We start from the raw sequence: 23,471 nt of genomic DNA on the forward strand, positions 1-23,471 counted from the left end.
AACATATTCTGTAGGTTTTTGTCCTTCATTTTGACTTCTTTAACAATTCACATGCTACTTTTTAACATTTCAGGGTTCTCAGGTAGTTGACTTTTTTTTTTTTTTGGAGATGGAGTTTTGCTCTTGTTGCCCAAGCTGGAGTGCAATGGCACGATCTTGGCTCACTGCAACCTCTGCCTCCTGGGTTCAAGTGATTCTCCTGTCTCAGCCTCCTGAGTAGCTGGTATTAAGGCATCATCACAACACCAAGCTACTTTTTTTGTATTTTTAGTAGAGATGGGATTTCACTATGTTGGCCAGGCTGGTCTCGAACTCCTGACCTCAGGTGATCCATTCGCCTCGCCCTCCCAAAGTGCTGGGATTACAGGCATGAGCCACTGTGCCCGGCTAGGTAGTTGACTTTTATATTTATTTTCAAATTATGTTAGCTTTAATTAGTGAGAATGATAGATTGTAGTGGTTTTATTATATCTCATCTGGTACCCTAAGTCACATTTTAGATTCAAGTTTAAAGAGTTTAAAGCTTTATTCACTTTGCAAAGGCAAAATTATAAATCAAGCAACCTTTATATTCTGGCCTCCCATAAAAAATCTTTCAGTCCCCTTCAGATGCTCAGTGCCATGGTCACACAACGAAACTCAGAAATCACAACAAGACTAATTTGGTACCTCTCCAAAATATTTCTTAACTATTTGTCCAATATTTATGTTGAAAGGATGATGAACATCATAAGTTTACATACCTGCAGTAAAAAAAAAAAAAAAAAAAAAAAAAAAATCTTTCTGGTTACCTAGAACTGTCTTCCACAGAAAAAGTTTAAAAAACACTGTCAAACATAATACCTGAAAACTTGCTCCTGAAGATGGTTGTAATAACGTTTGTTTTTATAAATGTGTATTAATGTCAGTGGTGTTTTATATTTTAAGTTTTATATGTTGTTGAATAGTAATAATAATATCAGCTAACAGCAATGGTGCAATTATGACAAGTTTGCTAAATGCAAATATGAATTACCTCATGAGACCCCCAAAAACTGTATGAGATAGGTGGCACTGTTGTCAATATCTTAAGAAAAGATAAACTGAGGCTTAAAACGATTAAGTATTATTTTAATTTTCATTTAATCATTTAAATATGTAGCTATAAAAGATAATAAGCACCTTTTTAAAAATCAATAAAATATCAAATTTTTAAAAATTAATTATTCAACTTAAAATCATAATATACACTTGTGCAGATTTTCCCCAATTATCTAATTATGTATTCTATTTTTTGGTTTGTTTAAATCAGGAAACAAGATTTATGTATACCAGGAATTGACAAACATTTTATGTAAAGATCAAGACAGTAAATATTGAATGCTTTGAAGATTGTTGTATGTCTAACCATTTCAAGTATTTGTGTTCCAATAAAAGTTTATTTACAAAAGCAGGTGGAAAGCCAGATTTGGCTCATGGACCATAGTTCATCCACTCCTGATACATGGCTATAAGTTAATAAAGTCTCTTTGGTCTCTTTTAAAATACAGGCACATTCTTCGCCTGGGTCTCTTTCTTCTCACTATAATGTAATCTATTTGTTGAGGAAAAGGAGTTGTTTTTCCTGCACAAACTAGGTTTTACTGACTGCATCCACTTGGTTAACTTAACGTGTTCTTCTATTTGTTTTACCTGCAAGTTAGCAATTCATTCTAGAACCCTTAGGTTTGATTTGTTGACAAGACTACTTCAAAGGTCACACTACAATTTAACTAGACATCTGATTCTAAAGTTCATGCACTTTACCATTTGATTTAGTTTATCCTTGGAGAGTCTCTCAAAATGTTCTAGCCTATAAGTGGCAAATGCCCTAGCTAACTTTTATTTTTGTTGCCAGCTGAGCTCAGGAATGGAAGTTTTTCTTAATAAGTAGCAGTTTCAAAAAGGTATTCAGTGATGTGGAAATTTTTAGGCCAATAGGGTATTTTGGGGGAATGTTCAGCCTTGTTTCATTTATACCTAATAGTTATTTGAATTACAAACACCAGTAATGAAGAAAACTGCACAAATCTGATAAAACAGGGCTCATTATCCAGAATTTCTCTTAAGTTCTTGTTAAACAAAACAAAGTTAAATGAAAAAAGTTCATGCCCAGGGCCCTAATCTCTATTTTGTCTACTTGAGCACAGTTTGATGCAAATTCTAATTCTATTCTCTCTGATGGATTGATTGCTGACTGAGCCAAGCTTCATAGATCTTAGATATGATCAAGACATGCATAATTTCAGAAAAGAATATGGGTCCTCTCTCAACTGAAATAGGTCAAGTGTTTCATGCTCAGAGCTATGATTACTTTTCTTTATCTTATTAAAAATGCTTATTTTGTTGCTACATTTTGCCTTGATATAGAAAATTAGTTTGTTTTAGAGAAGTAAATGTATAAACTCATTGCAGATTCAGAATATTTCATTTGCATGTTGTATTTTTATTAATGAATTGCTTAGCTTTTATTTTACTTTACAAGGAAAACAGAAAAGTAAAAATGCTTCCTGGTGTAGGCTGCAGAACTTTTGAGATTTCTCCTGCTAATATGCTTTTCTTCCAAATTTTAAAATCTATTTTAATGTAGAAATTTAATCTACTTTGTAAACATTAGGTCTCTGAAGTATTTAATATAAGTATGCATGTAATACTCTAAATTCAGATTTCACCCGTGCTTATCAATATTCCAAAAGCATTATTCATTTTTAATAGCTTGGCTACTGTACCCAGAAACATGCTGATTAGACAGAGGTATGAACTGCATCTCGGAGAAGAATATTTCTGTGAAAAATCACTTAAAAATTGAGGACTCATTTTAAATCAATATATGTCTGACACCTAAAGAGCTGTTTTCTTTCCTATATAAAAATATTTACAATGCAAAAACATGCATCTTGAGGACAAGCAATATATAAATTAAAAACATTACAGATTTTGTATTTTTAAAATAAATTTTTAAAAGTATACATGCAGTGAAAGTGTCATGTGTTTTGTACTTATAATTTGTATTGTATTTATAATTTGTAAAATTTATTTTTCATTTACAATTTGTAAAAAATGGTATATTTGGGTATCTCTCCTTCTCAAATACTTCATCCTTCCTTTTAGATCAACATTATTTGTTTCAAAATCTATGAATGTTAATACATAAATAATTTATTCATTTTAACTATTATCAAATACTCATTTTATATATATCATATCAAGCCATATTTTAAAATAGAAATTTGTTATATCCAAATTTAAGCTATTATAAACATGCTAAAATGAACATCCTTGTACAGATCTCCTCAGTACAGCGAATTTTCTATATTTTACAGGATATGCATCTTTAATTTTGCCAGGTGATAAATTATATTTCCCCACATAATCATAGTATCTGACAGTATTGTATCCTCCCTTTTCACACAAGTGAGGACAAAAGGTGTCACTCTTTCGACCCTGGAAATCCCTTCCCTCCCACAGGGTATGGCCCTCTACTTCACTTTTGGGCCATAACATCTTTATAGGACAAGGGTAAAGTCCCAATACTAACAGGAGAATGCTTAGGACTCTAACAGGTTTTCGAGAATGCGTCGGTAAGGACTACTAAATTCGATTTTTCTCAGTCCGGTCCTCCATGTGGTCTTAGTGGACAGGCAAGGGTGCAGGTTTTTGAGAATGCGTCAGTAAGAGCCACTAAATCCAACCTTCCTCGGTCCTCCATGTGGTCTGGGGGAAAAGCTAGTATTTCTGCTGCTGCGTTGGTGAGCGCAACTATTCTGATCAGCAGGGTCCAAGGACCATTGCGGGTTCCTGGACAGGGGTTGTTTCTGTTGCTGCGTTGGTGAGCGCAACTATTCCAATCAGCAGATTCCAGGGACCATTGTGGGTTCTTGGGCAGGGGGAGAAACAAAACAAACCAAAACTAAGGGCAGTTTTGTTTTTCAGATGGGAAACACTCAGGCATCAACAGGCTCACCCTTGAAATGCATCCTAAACCATTAGGACCAATTTGACCCACAAACTCTGAAAAAGAGGTGACTCATTTTTCTCTGCACTATGGCTTGGCTGCAATAGTCTCTCTCTGACAGGGAAAAATGGTCACCTACGGGAAGTATAAATTACAATACTATCCTGCAGCTTGATCTTTTTTGTAAGAGGGAAGGCAAATGGAGTGAAATACCTTATGTCCAAGCTTTCTTTTCACTGAAGGAGAATCCACAACTATGCAAAGTTTATAATTTACATCCCACAGGAGGACCTCTCAGCTTACCACCATATCCTAGCCTCCCTATAGCTCCCCTTCCTATTAATGATAAGCCTCCTCTAATCTCCCCTGCCCAGAAATAAGCAAAGAAATCTTCAAAGGACCACAAAAACCCCCAGGCTATCGGTTATGTCCCCTTTAAACTGTTGGGGGAGGGGAATTTGGTCCAACCAGGGTACATGTCCCCTTCTCCCTCTCTGATTTAAAGCAGATCACGGCAGACCTGGGGAAGTTTTCAGATGATCCTGATAGGTACACAGATGTCCTACAGGGTCTAGGGCAAACCGTTGACCTCACTTGGAGAGATGTCATGCTATTGTGAGACCAAACCCTGGCCTTTAATGAAAAGAATGTGACTTTGGCTGCAGCCCGAGAGTTTGGAGATACCTGGTATCTTAGTCAAGTAAATGATAGAATGACAGCCAAAGAAAGGGACAAATTCCCTACTGGTCAGCGAGCCATCCCCCATATGGATACCTACTGGGACCTTGACTCAGATCATGGGGACTGGAGTCGTAAACATCTGTTGACCTGTGTTCTAGAAGGACTAAGGAGAATTAGGAAAAAGCCAATGAATTACTCGATGTCCACCATAACTCAGGGAAAGGAAGAAAATCCTTCTGTCTTCCTAGAGCAGCTACAGGAGGCCTAAAGAAAATATGGTCCCTGTCACCCAAATCACCAACTGATCCTAAAAGATAAGTTTATCACCCAATCAGCCGCAGATATCAGGAGAAAGCTCCAAAAGCAAGCCCTGCATCCTGAACAAAACTTGGAGGCATTATTATACCTGGCAACCTCGGTGTTCTATGATAGGGACAGAGAGCGGCAGGCCCAAAAGGAAAAGCGAGATCAGAGAAAGGCTGCAGCCTTAGTCATGGCCCTCAGACAAACAAACCTTGGTGGTTCAGACAGGATGGAAAATGGAGCAGGCCAATCATCCAGTAAGCTTTGTGTGGTTTACTAGGACACTTTAAAAAAGACTGTCCAATGAGAAACAAGCTGTCCCCTCATCCATGTCCACTATGCCGAGGCAATCACTGGAAGGTGCACTGCCCCAGAAGATGAAGGTTTTCTGGGTCAGAAGCCCCCTCAACCAGATGATCCAACAACAGGACTCTGGGTGACTGGGGCAAGCGCCAGCTCATGTCATCACCCTCACTGAGCCCCGGGTATGCTTAACCATTGAAGGCCGGGAAATTGACTTCCTCCTGGACAGTGGTGCAGCCTTCTCAGTGTTAATCTCCTGTCCCAGATGACTGTCCTCAATATATGTTACCATCCAAGGAATTCCTGGACAGCCTGTAACCAGGTATTTCTCCCACCTCCTCAGTTGTAACTGGGAGACTTTGCTCTTTTCACATGCTTTTCTTATGCCTGAAAGTCCCAGACTCTTATCAGGGAGGGATACATTAGCCAAGGCTGGAGATATTATCTACATGAATATGGGAAACAAGTTATCCATTTGTTGTCCCCTACTTGAGGACGGAATCAACCCTGAAGTCTGGGCATTCAAAGGACAGTTTGGAAGGGCAAAAAATGCCCACCCAGTCCAAATCAGGTTAAAAGATGCCAACATTTTTCCTTACCAAAGGCAATATCCCTTAAAGCCTGAAGCTCATAAAGGATTACAGGATATTGTTAAACATTTAAAAGCTCAAGGTTTAGTAAGGAAATGCAGCAGTCCCTGCAACATCCCAATTCTAGGAGCACAAAAACCAAATGGTCAGTGAAGACTAGTGCAAGATCTTAGGCTCATCAATGAGGCGGTAATTTCTCTATATCCAGTTGTACCCAACCCCTATACCTTGCTCTCTCAAATAGCAGAGGAAGCAGAATCGTTCACTGTTCTGGACCTCAAGGATGCCTTTTTCTATCCCCTGCACTCTGACTCCCAGTTTCTCTTTGCCTTTGAGGATCCCACAGACACATCCCAACTTACGTGGACGGTCTTGCCCCAAGGGTTAGGGATAGCCCTCGTCTGTTTGGTCAGGCAGTGGCCCAAGATCTAGGCCACTTCTCAAGTCCAGGCACTCTGGTCCTTCAGTATGTGAATGATTTACTTTTGGCTACCAGTTCAGAAGCCTCATGCCAGCAGGCTACTCTAGATCTCTTGAACTTTCTAGCTAATCAAGGGTACAAGGTACCTAGGTCAAAGGCCCAGCTATGCCTACAGCAGGTCAAATATTTAGGCCTAATCTTAGCCAGAGGGACCAGAGCCCTCAGCAAGGAATGAATACAGCCTATACTGGCTTATCCTCACCTTAACACATTAAAACAGTTATGGCGGTTCCTTGGAATCACTGGCCTTTGCCAACTATGGATCCCCCAGATACAGCGAGATAGCCAGGCCCCTCTATACTTTAACCAAGGAAACAGAGAGGGCAAACACTCATCTAGTAGAATGGGAGCCAGAGGCAGAAACAGCCTTCAAAACTTTAAAGCAGGCCCTAGTACAAGCTCCAGCTTTAAGCCTTCCTACAGGACAAAACTTCTCTCTATATGTCACAGAGAGAGCAGGTATAGCTCTTGGAGTCCTTATTCAGACTCGTGGGAGAACCCCACAACCAGTGGTATACCTAAGTAAGGAAATTGATGTAGTAGCAAAAGGCTGGCCTCACTGTTTACCGGTAGTTGTGGCAGTGGCTGTCTTAGTGTCAGAGGCTATCAAGATAATACAAGGAAAGGATCTCACTGTCTGGACTACTCATGATGTAAATGGCATACTAGGTGCCAAAGGAAGTTTATGGCTATCAGACAACCACCTACTTAGATACCAGGCGCTACTCCTTGAGGGACTGGTGCTTCAAATGCGTACATACATGGCCCTCAACCCTGCCACTTTTCTCCCAGAGGATGGGGAACCAATCAAGCATGACTGCCACCAAATTATAGTCCAGACTTATGCTGCCCAAGATGATCTCTTAGACGTCCCCTTAGCTAATCCTGACCTTAACCTATATACTGATGGAAGTTCATTTGTGGAGAATGGGATACAAAGGGCAGGTTATGCCATAGTTAGTGATGTAACTGTGCTTGAAAGTAAGCCTCTTCCCCCCAGGGACCAGTGCCCAGTTAGCAGAACTAGAGGCACTTACCCATGCCTTAGAACTGGGAAAGGGAAAAAGAATAAATGTGTATACAGATAGCAAGTATGCTTATCTAATCCTATGTGTCCATGCTACAATATGGAAAGAAAGGGAGTTCCTAACCTCTGGGGGAACCCCCGTTAAATGCCACAAGGAAATTATGGAGTTATTGCACACAGTGCAAAAACCCAAGGAAGTGGCAGTCTTACACTGCCAAAGCCATCAGAAAGGGGAAGGAGAGGGGAGAACAGCAGCATAAGTGGCTGGTAGCAGGGAAAGACCAGCAGAAAGGAAAGAGAGAAAGATACAGAAAGTCAAAGAAAGAAAGAGAGATGAAAGTAGTAAAGAGAAAACAGAGTACCCTATTCCTTTAAAAGCCCCCAGGGTAAATTTCTGTCTACCCAGTCAAGGTATATTCTTCTTACGTGGAATGTCAACCTACATCTGCCTCCCCACTACCTGGACAGGCACCTGCACCTTAGTATTTCTAAGTCCCAACATTAATATTGCCCCAAGAAATCAGACCTTATCAGTACCCCTCAAAGCTCAAGTCCATCAGTGCAGAGCCATACAACTAATACCCCTACTTATAGGGTTAGGAATGGCTACTGCTACAGGAAATGGAATAGCTGATTTATTCACTTCATTATCCTACTACCACACACTCAAAGGATTTCTCAGACAGTTTGCAAGAAATAATGAAACCTATCCTTACTTTACAATCCCAAATAGACTCTTTAGCAGCAGTGACTCTCCAAAACCGCCGAGGCCTAGACCTCCTCACTGCTGAGAAAGGAGGACTCTGCACCTTCTTATGGAAAGTGTGTTGTTTTTACACTAAACAGTCAGGGATAGTATGAGATGCCACCTGGCATTTACAGGAAAAGGTTTCTGAAATCAGACAACACCTTTCAAATTCTTATACTAACCTCTGGAGTTGGGCAACATGGCTTCTCCCCTTTCTAGGTCCCATGGCAGCCATCTTGCTGTTACTCACCTTTGGGTCCTGTATCTTTAACCTTCTCATCAAATTTGTTTCCTCTAGAATTGAGGCCATCAAGCCATAGATGGTCTTACAAATCCCAAATGAGCTTAACTAACAACTTCTACCAAGGATCCCTGGACTGACTCACTGACACTTTCACTGGCCTAGAGAGCTCCCCTCTGGAGGACACTACAACTGCAGGGCCCCTTCATTGCCCCTATCCAGCAGGAATTAGCTAGAGTGGTCATCACCCAAATTCCCAACAGCAGTTGGGGTGTCCTGTTTAGAGTGGGGATTGAGAGGTGTCAATGTACTAGCAGCCCTCGCTTTCAGTGCCTCCTTGGCCTCAGCGTCCACTCTGGTGGTGCTTGAGGAGCCCTTCAGCCTGCTAGGGCACTGTGGGAGCCCCTCTCTGGGCTGGTCAAGGTGGGAACCGCCTCCCTCTGCTTGCAGGGAGGTGTGGAGGGAGAGGCACGGGTGGGAACCAGGGCTGCGTGTGGCGCTCCCAGGCCAGCGCAAGTTCCAGCGGGTGTGGGTGTGGGCTGGGGGGGGGGTCCCACACTCAGAGCAGCCAGCCGGCACCGCAGGCCCAGGGCAGTGAGGCGCTTAGCACCCGGGCCAGCAGCTGCAGAGGGTGCGCTGGATCCCCCAGCAGTGCCGCCCACCAGCGCTGTGGTCAAGTTCTCACCGGGCCTCAGCCACCTTTCCATGGGGCAGGGCTTGGGACCTGCAGCCCACCATGTCCGAGCCCCCCTCCAGGTGGACTCCCGTGCAACCGGAGCCTCCTCCATGGGCGCCGCCCCCTGCTCCCTGGTGCTTGGTCCCATCAACCGCCTAAGGGCTGAGTTGTGCAGGCACTCAAGACTAGCGGGCAGCTCGGCCTGCAGCCCCTGTGCAGGATCCACTAGGTGAAGCCAATTGGGCTCCTGAGTCTAGTGGGGACTTGGAGAACTTATATGTCTAGCTAAGGGATTGTAAATACACCAATCAGCACTCTTTGTCTAGCTCAGGGTTTGTAAATACACCAATCAGCACTCTGTGTCTACCTCAAGGTTTGTAAATACACCAATTGGTACTCTGTATCTAGCTAACCTGGTGGGGACTTGGAGAACTTTCTGTCTAGCACTCTGTGTCTAGCTCAAGGACTGTAAACGCATTAATCAGCACTCTGTCAAAACAGAACAATCAGCTCTCTGTAAAACTGACTAATCAGCAGGATGTGGGCAGGGCCAGATAAGGGAATAAAAGCAGGCTGCCTGAGCCAACCAGCGGCAACCCGCTTGGGTCCCCTTCCACACTGTGGAAGCTTTGTTCTTTCACTCTTTGCAATAAATCTTGCTGCTGCTCACTCGTTGGGTCCACACTGCCTTTATGAGTTGTAACACTCATCACGAAAGTCTGCAGCTTCACTCCTGAAGCCAATGAGACCAAGAACCCACCGGGAAGAACAAACAACTCCAGATGCGCCGCCTTTAAGAGCTGTGACACTCACCGCAAAGGTCTGCAGCTTCACTCCTGTCTGCAAAACCATGAACCCACCAGAAGGAAGAAGCTCTAGACACATCTGAACGTCTGAAGGAACAAACTCCGGACACACCATCTTTAAGAACTGTAACACTCACCGTGAGGGTCCACGACTTCATTCTTGAAGTCAGTGAGACCAAGAACCCACCAATTCTGGACACATATTGATAAAGAAAAGGCAATGAAGGGGGAAATCCAAAATACACATTTGAGAAGGCATTAGGAAACTTTTATCCTCAGCATTGCGTAAATAATTTCAACAAGACCCAAGAAAATGACATTCAAAGGAACACAGCTAGAGAAAGGATACTAGGATAAGAGGCAACAAAACCACCTTTCAAAAATCTGATTCAATGGTCACAGAATATACATAAAAAACATGTTAAACTTAACACAAATATCTACTTTACTTACCCTGCTAAAAAGTAGGTGAGACAACACACATACCAGTTGCATGAGACGAATTAAATAAAATGGTGTTAGTGAAATACAAATAACTGACATGGTTAGTCAGTAACAGAAATTAGTCCATATTTTATCTTCTAGATTCTGGAGTCAGACTTTGTGGGTTCGACAAACTGGTGCTGTACTTCCTATGATAGTGGGCCAGCTACTTAAACTCCCTAATCCTAATTGCCCTCTTTTGTAAAATGGGAATAATACAAATTACTAGTGTAGTTAGGAGAATTAAATGACATAAAATTAAAATTAATCGCTATGTATTTCAAGCAAAAATATGCGCAAAATATTTGGAGGACTATGAAATGTTTGGAATAGTGTTTGACACATAAGGCTTCTCAGTGAATATTTATGATAATAATTATTATTGAACCATCCATTAATCTTTATTAAACAGATCTATCTTCTGCCATCAAATACCTTAGAAATTCAATCAGACTTACATAGAGTACAATATGATTTACATATATATACATACACAATCATTTTTTGAATTAGTGACTACTTAGAAAAGTTTATATCATTAAAAACTAAAACTATTCTTCAGAAAGTTCTTAGTAAGATCTTAGCATTCATTATATTGACAGAGAAATAAAGTCTTTAAAGTGAGCTAAAACACTGAGTATAAAAGCAATGAGAAAAATTATATTTACTTTTGGTTCAAAAATTTGTTAAGGTTTCAAAAACTATATTTTAGTTGCGGTACAGTTTACACATAGTAGAATGCACAGAATTTAAATGAATATTTTTATGCATTTTTACTTGACATGTCAGAGTTGTACATATACTGGGGGTAAATGAGATATTTTCATACACATATACAGTGCATAATTATCAAATCAGGGTTATTGGGATATCTATCACCACAAACATTTATCTTTTCTTTATGTTAGAAACATTACAATTCTTCACTTCTAGTTATTTTGAAATATAAAACAAGTTATAATTTCTACAATTATATTTAGTTATAATTAACGATATCTAAAATTCACTAACTGTACTATTGAATACTAGAACTTATTGCTTCTATCTAACAGTATTTCCATACTCATTAACCAACTTCTCTTCCCTTCCGTGCCTCTGGTAACCATCATTCTACTCTCTGCCTCTATATGATCCATGTCTTTAGCTCCCATTACATATGAGTGAGAACATACAATATTTGTTTCTCTATGCCTGGCCTATTTCACTTAATATAATCACCTACAGTTCCATCTATGCTCTGCAAATGATGAGATTTCATTCTTTTTATGGTTTAATAATATTCATATACACACACACACACACACACACACACACACATATACACCAAATTCTCTTCATTCATTTAGTGATGGACACTTAGGTTGATCTCGTATCTTGGCTACTGTGAGCATGTGAGTCTGATACCTCTTTCCTTTCTTTTGGACATATAGCCAGCAGTGGGATTCTTGGATCATACGGTAGTTCTATTTTTAGATTTTTCAAGGAATGTCCACAGTTTTCCATAATGGTTATGCTACTTTACACTCCTATCAACAGTCTATGAGCATTTCCCTTTCTCCAAATCCTCACTAACATTTGTTACTTTTTGTTTTTTTAATTCTAGTTGGAGTGAGATGATATCTCATTGTGGTTTGATTTGCATTTCCCTGATGATGAGTACTGTTGAGCTTTTTATTTTTTATTTTTTTATTTTTTTCATATGCCTGCTAGCCATTTGTATGTCTTTTTTTGAGAAATATCTATCAGGTATTTTGCCCCTTTTTAATTCAGATTGTTTGTTTTCTTGGTATTGAGTTGTTTGAGTTCTTTATATATTCTGGTTTTGTCAGATAGCTAGTTTGCAAATATTTTCTTCCATTTTGTGGGTTTTCTCTTCACTTCGCTAATTGTTTCCTTTCCTGTGTAGAAGCGTTTTGCCTTGATATATTCTCATTTGTCTATTTTTGCTTTTATTCCTTGTGTTTTTAAGGTCTTACCCAAAAGAATCTTTGTCCAGGCCAATGTCCTACAGCACTTCCCCAGTTTTCTTCTAGTAGTTGCAAAGCTTGAGATCTTACATTTAAGATTTTAATCCATTTTAATTTGATTTTTGTATATGATAAAAAAATGAAATATAGTTTTGTTCTTTTGCATATGGATATCCAGTTTTCCTGGCATCAATTATTAAATACACTGTTCTTTGGCCAACGCAAAACTCCTTAGCAAAATACAAGCAAACAGAATTCAACAACATAAACCTGCCAAACACTAGTTACTGTTGTTGTATTATTGCTATTTTTCTTATTATTATTTTAAAGTATCTTAACTGTCAGAACATCTGGGTTTGAATTATGGCTTTAGCATATGCTCTTTCTTCAGTCTTGGTCAAGCTACTTCACCACTCTAATGTTTTGTATTCTTATCTATAAAGTATGTGAAAATTGTAACTGCTTCATGGAGCTATTGTGAAAATTAAATGAGAATATATACATCATTTTTTCTGCACTTACTGATATCCTCCAAACAACTGAATTCAATTAAACTCACTTTCCACGTTGCTTCCTATTGTTAAACGCTAAGACTTCACCTTGTTTCCCCAGAATCTTTGGCATCTCTTGTTAAATAACATCCTAATGCCTCTACATTCAGTTATCCTCTGCTTATTCAATTCAAAGGCATTTTTCAAGTACTTCCTTTTCTGTAAATTATTTTCAGGGACCTGCAACCTACTATGGTCAGTTCCTTGATCTTGGAACGCCTACAAAAAGCATCATACATTTTAACACTTTGCTCTTTTTCAATTAATCAATATAGCTTACTTTTTTTCTCCTCGACAACAGTGCAAACGAGTTTTTTGTGTTTTGAGATGGAGTCTCGCTCTGTCACCCAGGCTGGAGTGCAGTGGCACGATCTTGTCTCACTGCAACCTCCGCCTCCCACGTTCACACCATTCTCCTGCCTCAGCCTCCCGAGTAGCTGGGACTACAGGCACCCGCCAACACGCCCGGCTAATTTTTTATTTTTATACTTTTAGTAGAGATGGGGTTTCACCATGTTAGCCAGGATGGTCTTGATCTCCTGACCTTGTGATCCACCGCCCCCTTGGCCTCCCAGAATGCTGGGATTACAGGTGTGAGCCACTGCACCCAGCCGAAAATGACTTTTTAAAAAAATCCAACAGAGCTCTTAAGAGAGTTTACATTTGGTAGTCAACTGAAAATTTGCTTACTAGATACACCATGTCAAACATCAAATTCAATTAGATTGTATAATATTTTTAGACTATGTCATTAGATGTCAGTACTTTGTTAAAAATTGTTTAAATTATATGTATATACAATATTTTATTAAAGTTATTTCTCTTTACCAAGACGTTTCTACCTATCTCTAATTTCCTTTGTGACTTTGACTACAGAAATGATAAAAATATTAAATGAGCTATCAAATGGAATACATGTAATAAACCAGTGTGAACATTAAAATATGGGAATGATTTATGTTCCTTCTACACATTTGTCACCAGTGATATAGAAGACTTTCCACAGATAGAAGGGCTTAGAGCAGTGTTCCTCGAGCTTGGTTGCATATTGAAATCACCTGAAGTGCTCTAACAACACCAATACCAGAATTCCAAATTCAGAGACCCCTATGTAATAGGATTGGCATACGACTTGGCAATAGGATATTTAAAAGTTAGCCAGATGATTTTCATAAGCAATGAGGAATGAAAAATACTGGTTAAGGACTACTCTCCATTTAGAATCCTCCCCAGTTCACTTTTCTTTCACTTTGCTTTAGAAACTTGCTGCCTGCCTGGACGAATTTAAAGCCATTCATCTAAGCACTCTTTTGCTGTCACCAACAGCATCTTTGGCACATATACGCAAGTAAGGATTATAAAGTGGTTTTATTTTCAAAACTGTTTTCTGAAAGTATCTTTCTGTAATTTTGGTAGGCAGTAATATTACTCACATATATTAGACATAAGGTAATAACTAAAATATTAGCCTGGCAAGACAGGAAAGAAGGGGAAAGAAAAGAAAAACATATAGGTACATTAACTATAAATGAGAGCTACAGTTTCAAGTTATATGTACCTGATTGATGGCTCCCAGATCATCGGCAAAGCCATTTACTTCTGATAGAAGCAGAGATATAATAGATTTTCTCAACAAGTGGCAGCTTCCCAGGGTTACCAGACTCTGAGAGACATAACGCTGCACCTGAAACTAAAGATAAAAATGAGTAAGTTTCTGTATTCCATCAAGTCAAATCAAAATGTATTTTCTAAGACCTTACTACTGAGCTAAATGCTGTGAGGAGTATAAAAAGTATCAACGTAATTCTGGGTCAGTCTCAAGCACAATCATAAAGTACACAAATTATAATATTATAGGCTCTAAGATTTTCTATAGCAGTTAATATTTTGAAACATGAAACAGGGTGCTAAAATGGAAGCTTTAGTTGAAGTAGCAAAAGATAATAGTTTAGATAATAGGCTATATACAAAATGAATAAAGGAGATGATAAATCAAGATATTTAAGCTCTTACCTTTTAGATAGATTAGCTAGATAAATGATAGATAGGTCATCTATCATCCTTTTTGGTACCAGGGACCAGTTTTGTGGAAGACAATTTTTCCATGGAAGGGGGGCAGGGTGGATCGTTTTGAGATGAAACTGTTCCACGTCAGATTATCACTCACAAGATTCTCATAAGGAGTGTGCAACCTAGATCCCTCACATGCACAGTTCACAATAGGGTTTGCACTCCTATGAGAATCTAATGCCACATCTGATCTGACAGGAGGGGAAGCTCAGGAGGTAACGCTAGCTCCCCTGCTGCTCACTTCCTGCTATGTGGCCTGGTTTCTAACAGGCCATGGACCAGTACTGGTCCGCGGCCTGGTGGCTGGGGATCCCTGGATTATAGAGTTGAAGAGAAACGTCTATTAAGTTAGATAGTGAAAATGCTTACCATAGTGACAGGCACCTAGTAAGTGCTCAATAAGTGAAATGTTATAATTTAGGATGACAATACAAGAGCATTCACGGCTATATAACATGAATTTAGTTCACTGAACCTTGAAAAGTTAAATACTATAAATAAAATATATTTTTCCAGAGTTAATATAATCCTATTGGAGAAGATTGCTGAGAAGAGAATTTCATCATAAAGAGCTATTCCATAGTATATCTATGAACTGTTTCTCCCCGACATGACTGAAGTTCATACAAAGACTATATAACCATTAATGTGGTTCAAAATTACATGAATATTATTAAAACAATCTCTATTCTTCCTTACATTTTAATTGACACTTACCCTTTTGTAAATACAGTGGAATTTTTTCGAAAGGCTGACATGGAAACCAAGACTGACAACAATATTATACGTGAGGCTACTGTGGACCAAATCATGGGAGGACACACTCAACGCACATGATAATCTTTTTCTTTCACATCTTTCTGTATTTCAGAAGCTGGGGAACTAGAAGTAATTCTTCCCAGATTACTCTGCAGTTAGGATTTTGGATGTGAGTTCTGCCAATTAAAAGTACTCATTTGAGCCCTTGATTTAGAAATGCACTACCAAGGAAAAGAAGTAGGTACAGTACAGGGCATGCATTTTGTTGCTACAGATAGCAGCTGAGGTGTCAGAGTTCTGGCTCATCCCACAGCTGTTTCAGAGTTACCTAATTATATAGATTATTATTATTATTATTATTTATTATTATTATTCTGAGACGGAGTCTCGCTCTGTCGCCCAGGCTGGAGTGCAGTGGCGCGATCACCGCTCACTGCAAGCTCCGCCTCCCTGGTTCATGCCATTCTCCTGCCTCAGCCTCCCAATGTAGCTGAGACTATAAGCGCCAGCAACTACACCCGGCTAATTTTTTGTATTTTTAGTAGAGACGGGGTTTCACCGTGTTAGCCAGGATGGTCTCGATCTTCTAACCTCGTGATCCGCCTGCCTCGGCCTCCCAAAGTGCTGGGATTACAGGCGTGAGCCACCGCGCAGGGCCTATGCAGGTTCTTTTAATCACAATAGAAGTAGCAGCTACCTTGGTTGCCCAGTAGTTTAGGGAATTATTCCTGTAAATGTAGCATTCCCAAAGGTATTTTGACCTATATGTTTACCTAGAGGATTCACAAACTTTAGTGCCACATTAGTCTTGAAATATGAATGAAATGGGTAGAAATTCTTATCATTTTCCTAATTAATTTCCCTACATTAACTGTGCAGAAGATAGGAGAAACTTGGAGAAGAGCTGTGAATTACTGTGAAGTTAATTAGGTATGTTTCCAATTACACAGTTCTGTTGTTCTAGAAGTAGTGATTTTCTGGAAGGATCAACACTGCCCCTGACACTCGTTAGGTAGAGCCCTGAATTCGTCAGAAGTTTGTGGGTCTAATGCATGTAGAAATACTCCCTCTAAAGTGAAAAACAAGTTGCTTTAGTATGTATTCATTATCACTAAGAAAAAGATACAATGCTTGATAGGCCTTTGTGAATTCTGGAGACAACATATTACCATTTGGTTTATCACTTGGAAGCACATTTCAAGTAAATCATAAGGCTCTACACTTTGAGAAGGGGCTGGAGTAGTATATAAAGATCTCCAGCTGGTCTAAGTTGGGAAATAAGAAGCTCTGTCCTTTGGATATCATGATCAGGAAGATCCAGTGTGCTTGCAGTTGATCAGAATATTACATGGAGTCTGTAGCCTACTCTAATTAGAAAATCAAAAAGGAGGGACCCTGAGTATAGAACAAAGTCATATCTTTCTTGTCAAGTAAACATTATTCTCTATAGAAAATAAAAATTTACATATGTTATTTAACCCTGCCATAAACTGTGTCTGCCTGATTGTAGGACACCAAGTAAGTGTATATCCAGAACTACTCATTTGAATGAGGTGCTATATAAATTTAAGTACGCACAACAATACTCCATCAAGTAGCCAAAGTATAAATAAAACTAGGATCAAGTGAAAACTAAAAGCAGAAGTGGGTGTTGTTTGATCACTCAGTACTTATAGTTCTAACTGGTAGACCTCCTCTTATAAGGTTGAGATACTGTTCAATAGTAGGGAATTTATATTCCCAGCTAGCGGCCAATATATGATGCTCCTTCTCCCACATGAGTTGCAGGGTGGATGAATAAACTGCATGCACAGAGTATAGATTGTAACTGAAGACACTCCTCCAACAGCATACCACAGCACTTAACCCTACTATAATGTTTTTTAAACAATTAATTTGAACCAAAGTTTAAAAATCAAATTTTAGATTATGCAATAGCCGGAGAGACACATACTGTGAGTAGCAGATCAAGATGATCCAAATAAACCCTCTAAACTAAAACAATGTGTCCCAAATAAGTAAAATGCAATAGAGACATACATATGTTATGTCTATTTAAATTCCTATAACCTGTTGAAAACAAGAATCAAAATTACAGATATTTAAAACATCTCCTACCTACTAAGCACTTATCAAGATTTAAGCTAAAGATAATTAATATCCAAAAGCCACAAGAAGGGATGGTGGGCACCTTCATAAAGGTCCTTGTATTTCCTATGAAAATGTCTCCTGTGGGCTTGGAGATGGGGCAGGCAGTGATTTCTGTTAGACTTTGTAATGTGGGAAATGACTTGTTCACACCAATGTGATTCTTTTGAGAATCTGGAAAGCTCTGGGGCCCTCCCTAACAACCTTTATTAACAGCCATCTGTCAGTATGTAGAGCGAATTGTGCCTATTTATGACCAACTTCTCAAAGGCAACTGCTTAATAAACAGAATTTCATTCCCTTATCATTGGGGAGTGGATGACATTTGAATAGATGTAAAAAAAATAAGAAGAAGAACATAATATTTTGTGAGGTCAAATGAATGTGGGGGGCTGTAGAAACCATATCCCTTCTGATTTTATAAAAATCATTTTTATTATTGAGTCACTGACATTTGTTTAAAGATGTATACACATTGCTAATATCAGATACATCAAATTATAAGAGAATAACGAAAAAAGATGAGTGCCACAAGCTCACAACTGAATTCTGTAAAATAAAATTTAACAAAAAAAGTTGAGATCAAAGGTACATAATTATCACTGAAAAAGTGAACAAGTGATAGAGATTGATTATATGGAAGGACTGTCTATGGATGCATGTTAGAATGAGGAACAATTCTTTTTCTATAATATCTATTTGTACAGCCCTACTAATGAAAGAAATAAAATTAAACCAACTAATTATGTCTATTGGAACAATGTGAACTAAGAATTTAGGTGAAAGACTTGGTACACTACATCAAGTATCCCAATAACAATGATCATAACATTCCCTTTCTTTTCTTAATGTGAAGAAACTGAGAATCAGGAACATTAAAGTCACTTGTAAGGGGTAGAGTCCAAAGTTAGACCTAGATCTTTTTTTTTACTTGAATGTCTAATATAGTTGATGCTTATAAAGTAAAACATAAAGAACTTACAGGATAAAATAGCAATAAATGAGAATATAATAATATCAATATTTATATAAGACAATTTATTAAGCATCTACTTTGCATTATGTACAGTACTTACTGCTTACATATACTGTATCATTTAATCCTAACCATGAGACTATGAGAAAGTTTAATCTCAAACTAAATACTAAGGACCCATACTTTAAAGAGAGTAAGTTAACTTGTTCAAAGTTAGATTAAAAATATACATAAGAATATATGTAGTGACTTTGGGAGGCCAGGCAGGTGGATCACCTGAGGTCAGGAGTTCCAGACCAGCCTGGCCAACATGGTGAAACCCCATCTCTACTAAAAATACAAAAATTAGTTGGGCGTGGTGGTGCATACCTGTAATCCCAGCTACTTGGGAGGCCGAGGCAGGAGAATCGCTTGAACCCAGGAGGTGGAGGTTGCAGTGTGCTGAGCTCATGCCACTTCACTCCAGCCTGGGCAACAGTGCAAAACTCCGTCAAAAAAAAAAAAAAAAAAAAAAATGTAGTGACTTGTGCTGTTTATTAACCCATTGCATACCCAAATGTATCATATCTCAAATTCTCTTAAGGGATAAAAACTTTGATAGTCCATAGGGGATCCATAAAAAGTGTTGAACCACTTGCCAGATTTAAAAAATTACTAATTACTACTCTGAATTAAGAAAACACAACTATTACACTGCACCATCAACCTCTGTAACAGGCCAGCACTGTAAGCAAGCTGGACAGGAAGACAAAGAGACACAGAGACCCAGGGACAGGTATCATGCATAAATGTTGGTGGCTGATACAGTAATGCCACTAATGTGTTTCCTACTTTCTGAAGCATCCAGAATTATGTGTCAACCTCTTTATTTTCCTATTATTCTATAATGAATATGTATTGCCTAAACCAAGAAATAACTCTCTGCTCAAAGCAAGAATAAAACAAACCAACCAACCCTAGATGTCATTTGTGGGAAGTTTGGAAAATAAGAAAGTACAAAAACCCTCTTTGCAGAAATGCTACAAGTGTGCCTATAAAACTTTAGAAATAACCAAAACGTCTAGCAACCATAGCTATTAATATATATCCAGCTTCTCACAGTAGAAATGACACAACAGGCAAGCAATTAGTGGCTAAAATGTCCAGAGAAATGACCACTGGAATTAACCTACATGTTAACTAAAGAAGAAAGAGAGAGCCTGTTATCCCACTGTCCCTCTAAGAACAGAGCAGCTCCAATGTGTGATGTAGAACAAAAGCTGTTTTACAAAATTCTTAAAATTTCAGTGCACTTAGAGTGAAGGTAAATGCTTCAATCTCAATTGAAAGTCAAAAGAAACAACGTTCAAAGGCTCTCGCTCACATAGAAAATATATATACTATAAAAACACATAGTTTAGAGTAAAAATTTCTGCTGTAATTAATTACATAAAATGTTGTTTTAAAAATAATTAGATGTGTTAAGATTCCATACAAGGGAGGAGATTATTCCTGAAAATGGCATAATTCTAAAGAATAGGACAAAACAAAATTAAAGCTATAAGTTGAAATTAGTTATGTATTCATTTATTCTTTATAGCAAATATTGAATATTGAATGTAATCTATGTGCCAGTGACTCAGCTAGTCCCTATTATCACTTAGAATTAAAAAAATAAAATAAAACAAAATAAAATAAAATAACATTACTTTTGCTTCAGTAGTTACTTCTGCTTATTCTGGGGCTCAGGCCTGTAATCCCAGCACTTTGGGAGGCTGAGACGGGCAGATCATGAAGTCAGGAGATCAAGACCATCCTGGCTAACACAGTGAAACCCTGTCTCTACTAAAAATAAAAAGAAATTAGCCAGGAGTGGTGGCGGGCCCCTGTATTCCCAGCTACTCAGGAGGCAGATATTGCAGTGAGCCAAGATCCTGCTACTGGACTCCAGCCTGGGCGACATAGTGAGACTGTCTCAAAAAAAAAAAAAAAAAAAAGGTATCAAAATGCAATCCAACTTACCATGATCTGAAAGGATACTTTTCAAAAAGTTAAAAACATTTACTCTCATACAAATTTAGAATTAACAAACGTCAATGATGTATTTATAGCATCAATGAGGGTAAAAAACATTTGAGGAACTGAATTTTGGATTTTTTAAAAAAAGTTGAATTAGACCATTACGTTAGACACAAAACTGGTTAATATCTTACATGATAAATCCTTACCATAACCTCAGGACTTATTTTCTACTGTACAAGAATCATTTACATCTATATTATCGAGGGATCTACAGGTTAATATGAAACTTCACAGGGTCAGGGCCCTGCCAAATTACATTCCCCTAGAAATTTAAGTAATAATTAGGTTGTCCTGTTAGATGAAGCCCCAGTAATGTCACTGACCGGACAATCAATCAACCTTTGCCTTATTTCCAGAATTTGATAGTATATCTTAACATTAAATAAATCAGTAAATTTTAATGTATTGCAGAATTCGTAAGAAAGAAAGAGAGGTCCTCAATGGTCAAAAGAAAAGCAAAAATATAAACAGATATAACATTAAATCAGATGATAAACTTTCAGAAAAAGAGTAAGTTGGGGTTGCTCTGCTGGCAAAAAGCACCATCAGCACAAAATTTTCAAATAAGACTTTGGCCTTTATTAAGTAGGAGAGAGACTAACATTTCTAAGATGAAGCCTAAAGGACTATAGTATTAATGAAATGTAAACTGGTAAAGATCTAATGTGCCAGCACAAATAACCCCCAATGGTGTTTCATTCTTACTGCCCAGGCTGGAATGCAATGGCACAATCTCAGCTCACCACAACCTCTGCCTCCTGGGTTCAAGTGATTCTCCTGCCTCGGCCTCCTGAGTAGCTGGGATTACAGGCATGTGCCACCATACCCAGCTAATTTTGAATTTTTAGTAGAGACGAGGTTTCTCCATGTTGGTCAGGCAGGTCTCGAACTCCCGACCTCAGGTGATCCGCCTGCCTTGGCCTCCCAAAGTGCTGGGATTACAGACGTGAGCCACCGTGCCCAGCCAGTAGCACTATTAATAGTCACCTTTAAGAATCTGCAAATCCAGCCATATCTACATTGGGTCTGCAACAAGGAAACCGCATGCTGAGAGATGAAGCTAATTTTTTTTTTCTGGCAACTGCAAGATGCAAATACAAAACCACTCTTGAGGAAAACACTCTCAGTTCAGGTTTTCAGAATTCTTATAGACTAAGTTCAGACAAATATGGGTTAATAATAAAAGTTGACCAATTAAACTTGAAATCTGTTAAATAATAAATTTTTTTTTAAAATTGGACCCTCAAAGACTTCAGACCTTAATTACACTTATCTGATACAGAATACAGAATAACTATAAATGGAATGACAGGAAGTCTGAGAAAAATAAAAATATCAAAAAAGAAATAAAAACATCAAAATTTAAAACTCAGTGAATGAAATAATATACAAATTAGTTACAACTAAAGAGAAAGGGCAATAAACTGGAAAATGTGCATAGAGAAATCATCCATAATATTGGAAAGAGAAATGATGTGCATGCAATATGTGAGTAGAGGTTAAGAGACATAGAGAATAGAAGAAGAAGATATAGTATCTTTAAATATAGTTCAAAAAAAGAAACAGAAAAAACTAAGAGAGACTACTGAAGAATAAATAATATGGGAAAAAATAAAGGAAGAAAGTTTTTTAGGCCTAAGAAACAACAAGAATTCATAGAGGAAAGAAGTATAATGTATACTAACAGAAAAGACCAATTAGACTGACAACATAATGGCAACAATAAAAGCCATATATCTTTGATCTAGTATTTTCAAACTACTGTGACAAAATATGTATTAACTTATAATTGTGTGACCACGAGAACTATCCTTCAAGAAGAGAAAATAAGACATCTTCAATGTATAAATATGAGTTTATTTTAACACTGATAGAAACATACTAAAGGGATTTAAAAAAGAAAACAGGCCAGGCACGGTGGCTCACGCCTGTAATCCCAGCACTTTGGGAGGCCGAGGCAGGCGGATTGCCTGAGGTCAAGGGTTCAAGACCAGCCTGGGCAACATGGTGAAACCCTTTCTCTACTAAAATACAAAAAATTAGCCAGGCAGGCGTGGTGGCGGGCGCCTGTAGTCAAAGCTACTCAGGAGGCTGAGGCAGGAGAACTGCTTGAACCTGGGAGGTAGAGGTTGCAGTGAGCCAAGATCGCACCACTGCCCTCCAGCCTGGGTGACAGAGCAAGACTCCATCTCAAAAAAAAAAAAAAAAAAAAGGAAAGAAAAAGAAAACTAGTCCCAGGAGTCTCTTTCTGTTTGATATTCTGAAGAGGTCTGCTTCACTTTTCTTATGTCTATTTATTTTAAAGTTTTAAAATACCTACATTTGTATTTTATTTTAGTTTCTATCAAAACAACCCATATCCTGATACTGACACTGCCAAGTATACAGTGATAAAAGGAAAACCATTCAGAAAAAAATAAGATTTAGGCCTTCGGAAAGCTTACAATAAAAACCAAACTCATAGTTAATCAGTACATGAAAAAAATAAATGAAGAAAAGAAAGAAAAGCAGGTGCACGTAAAAGTAAGATACTGTAAAAGCTAAAAGTTCTTGAAGAAGAAAACAGAAATAGATCAGAACCAATCCTCAAAGCTGTTCTAAGTAAAGGACTCTCCCTTGGAACCAAC

General features: G+C 38.4%; 1 protein-coding gene across 4 annotated transcripts in view; it reads right to left on the minus strand.

Annotated features, from left to right (window-relative positions):
• MEI4 (meiotic double-stranded break formation protein 4) overlaps positions 1-23,471 on the minus strand; it is a 344,684-nt gene that overhangs the window by 182,955 nt on the left and 138,258 nt on the right. For all 4 annotated transcript variants that reach the window (XM_074037609.1, XM_005552510.5, XM_074037610.1 and 1 more), the window contains one exon: positions 14,389-14,520. In XM_074037609.1, the coding sequence (XP_073893710.1) occupies positions 14,389-14,520 (132 nt within the window). The remainder of the gene's footprint in view (positions 1-14,388; positions 14,521-23,471) is intronic.

The sequence above is a fragment of the Macaca fascicularis genome, chromosome 4 (genome assembly GCF_037993035.2).
Source record: "Macaca fascicularis isolate 582-1 chromosome 4, T2T-MFA8v1.1".
Classification (NCBI taxonomy): domain Eukaryota; kingdom Metazoa; phylum Chordata; class Mammalia; order Primates; family Cercopithecidae; genus Macaca; species Macaca fascicularis.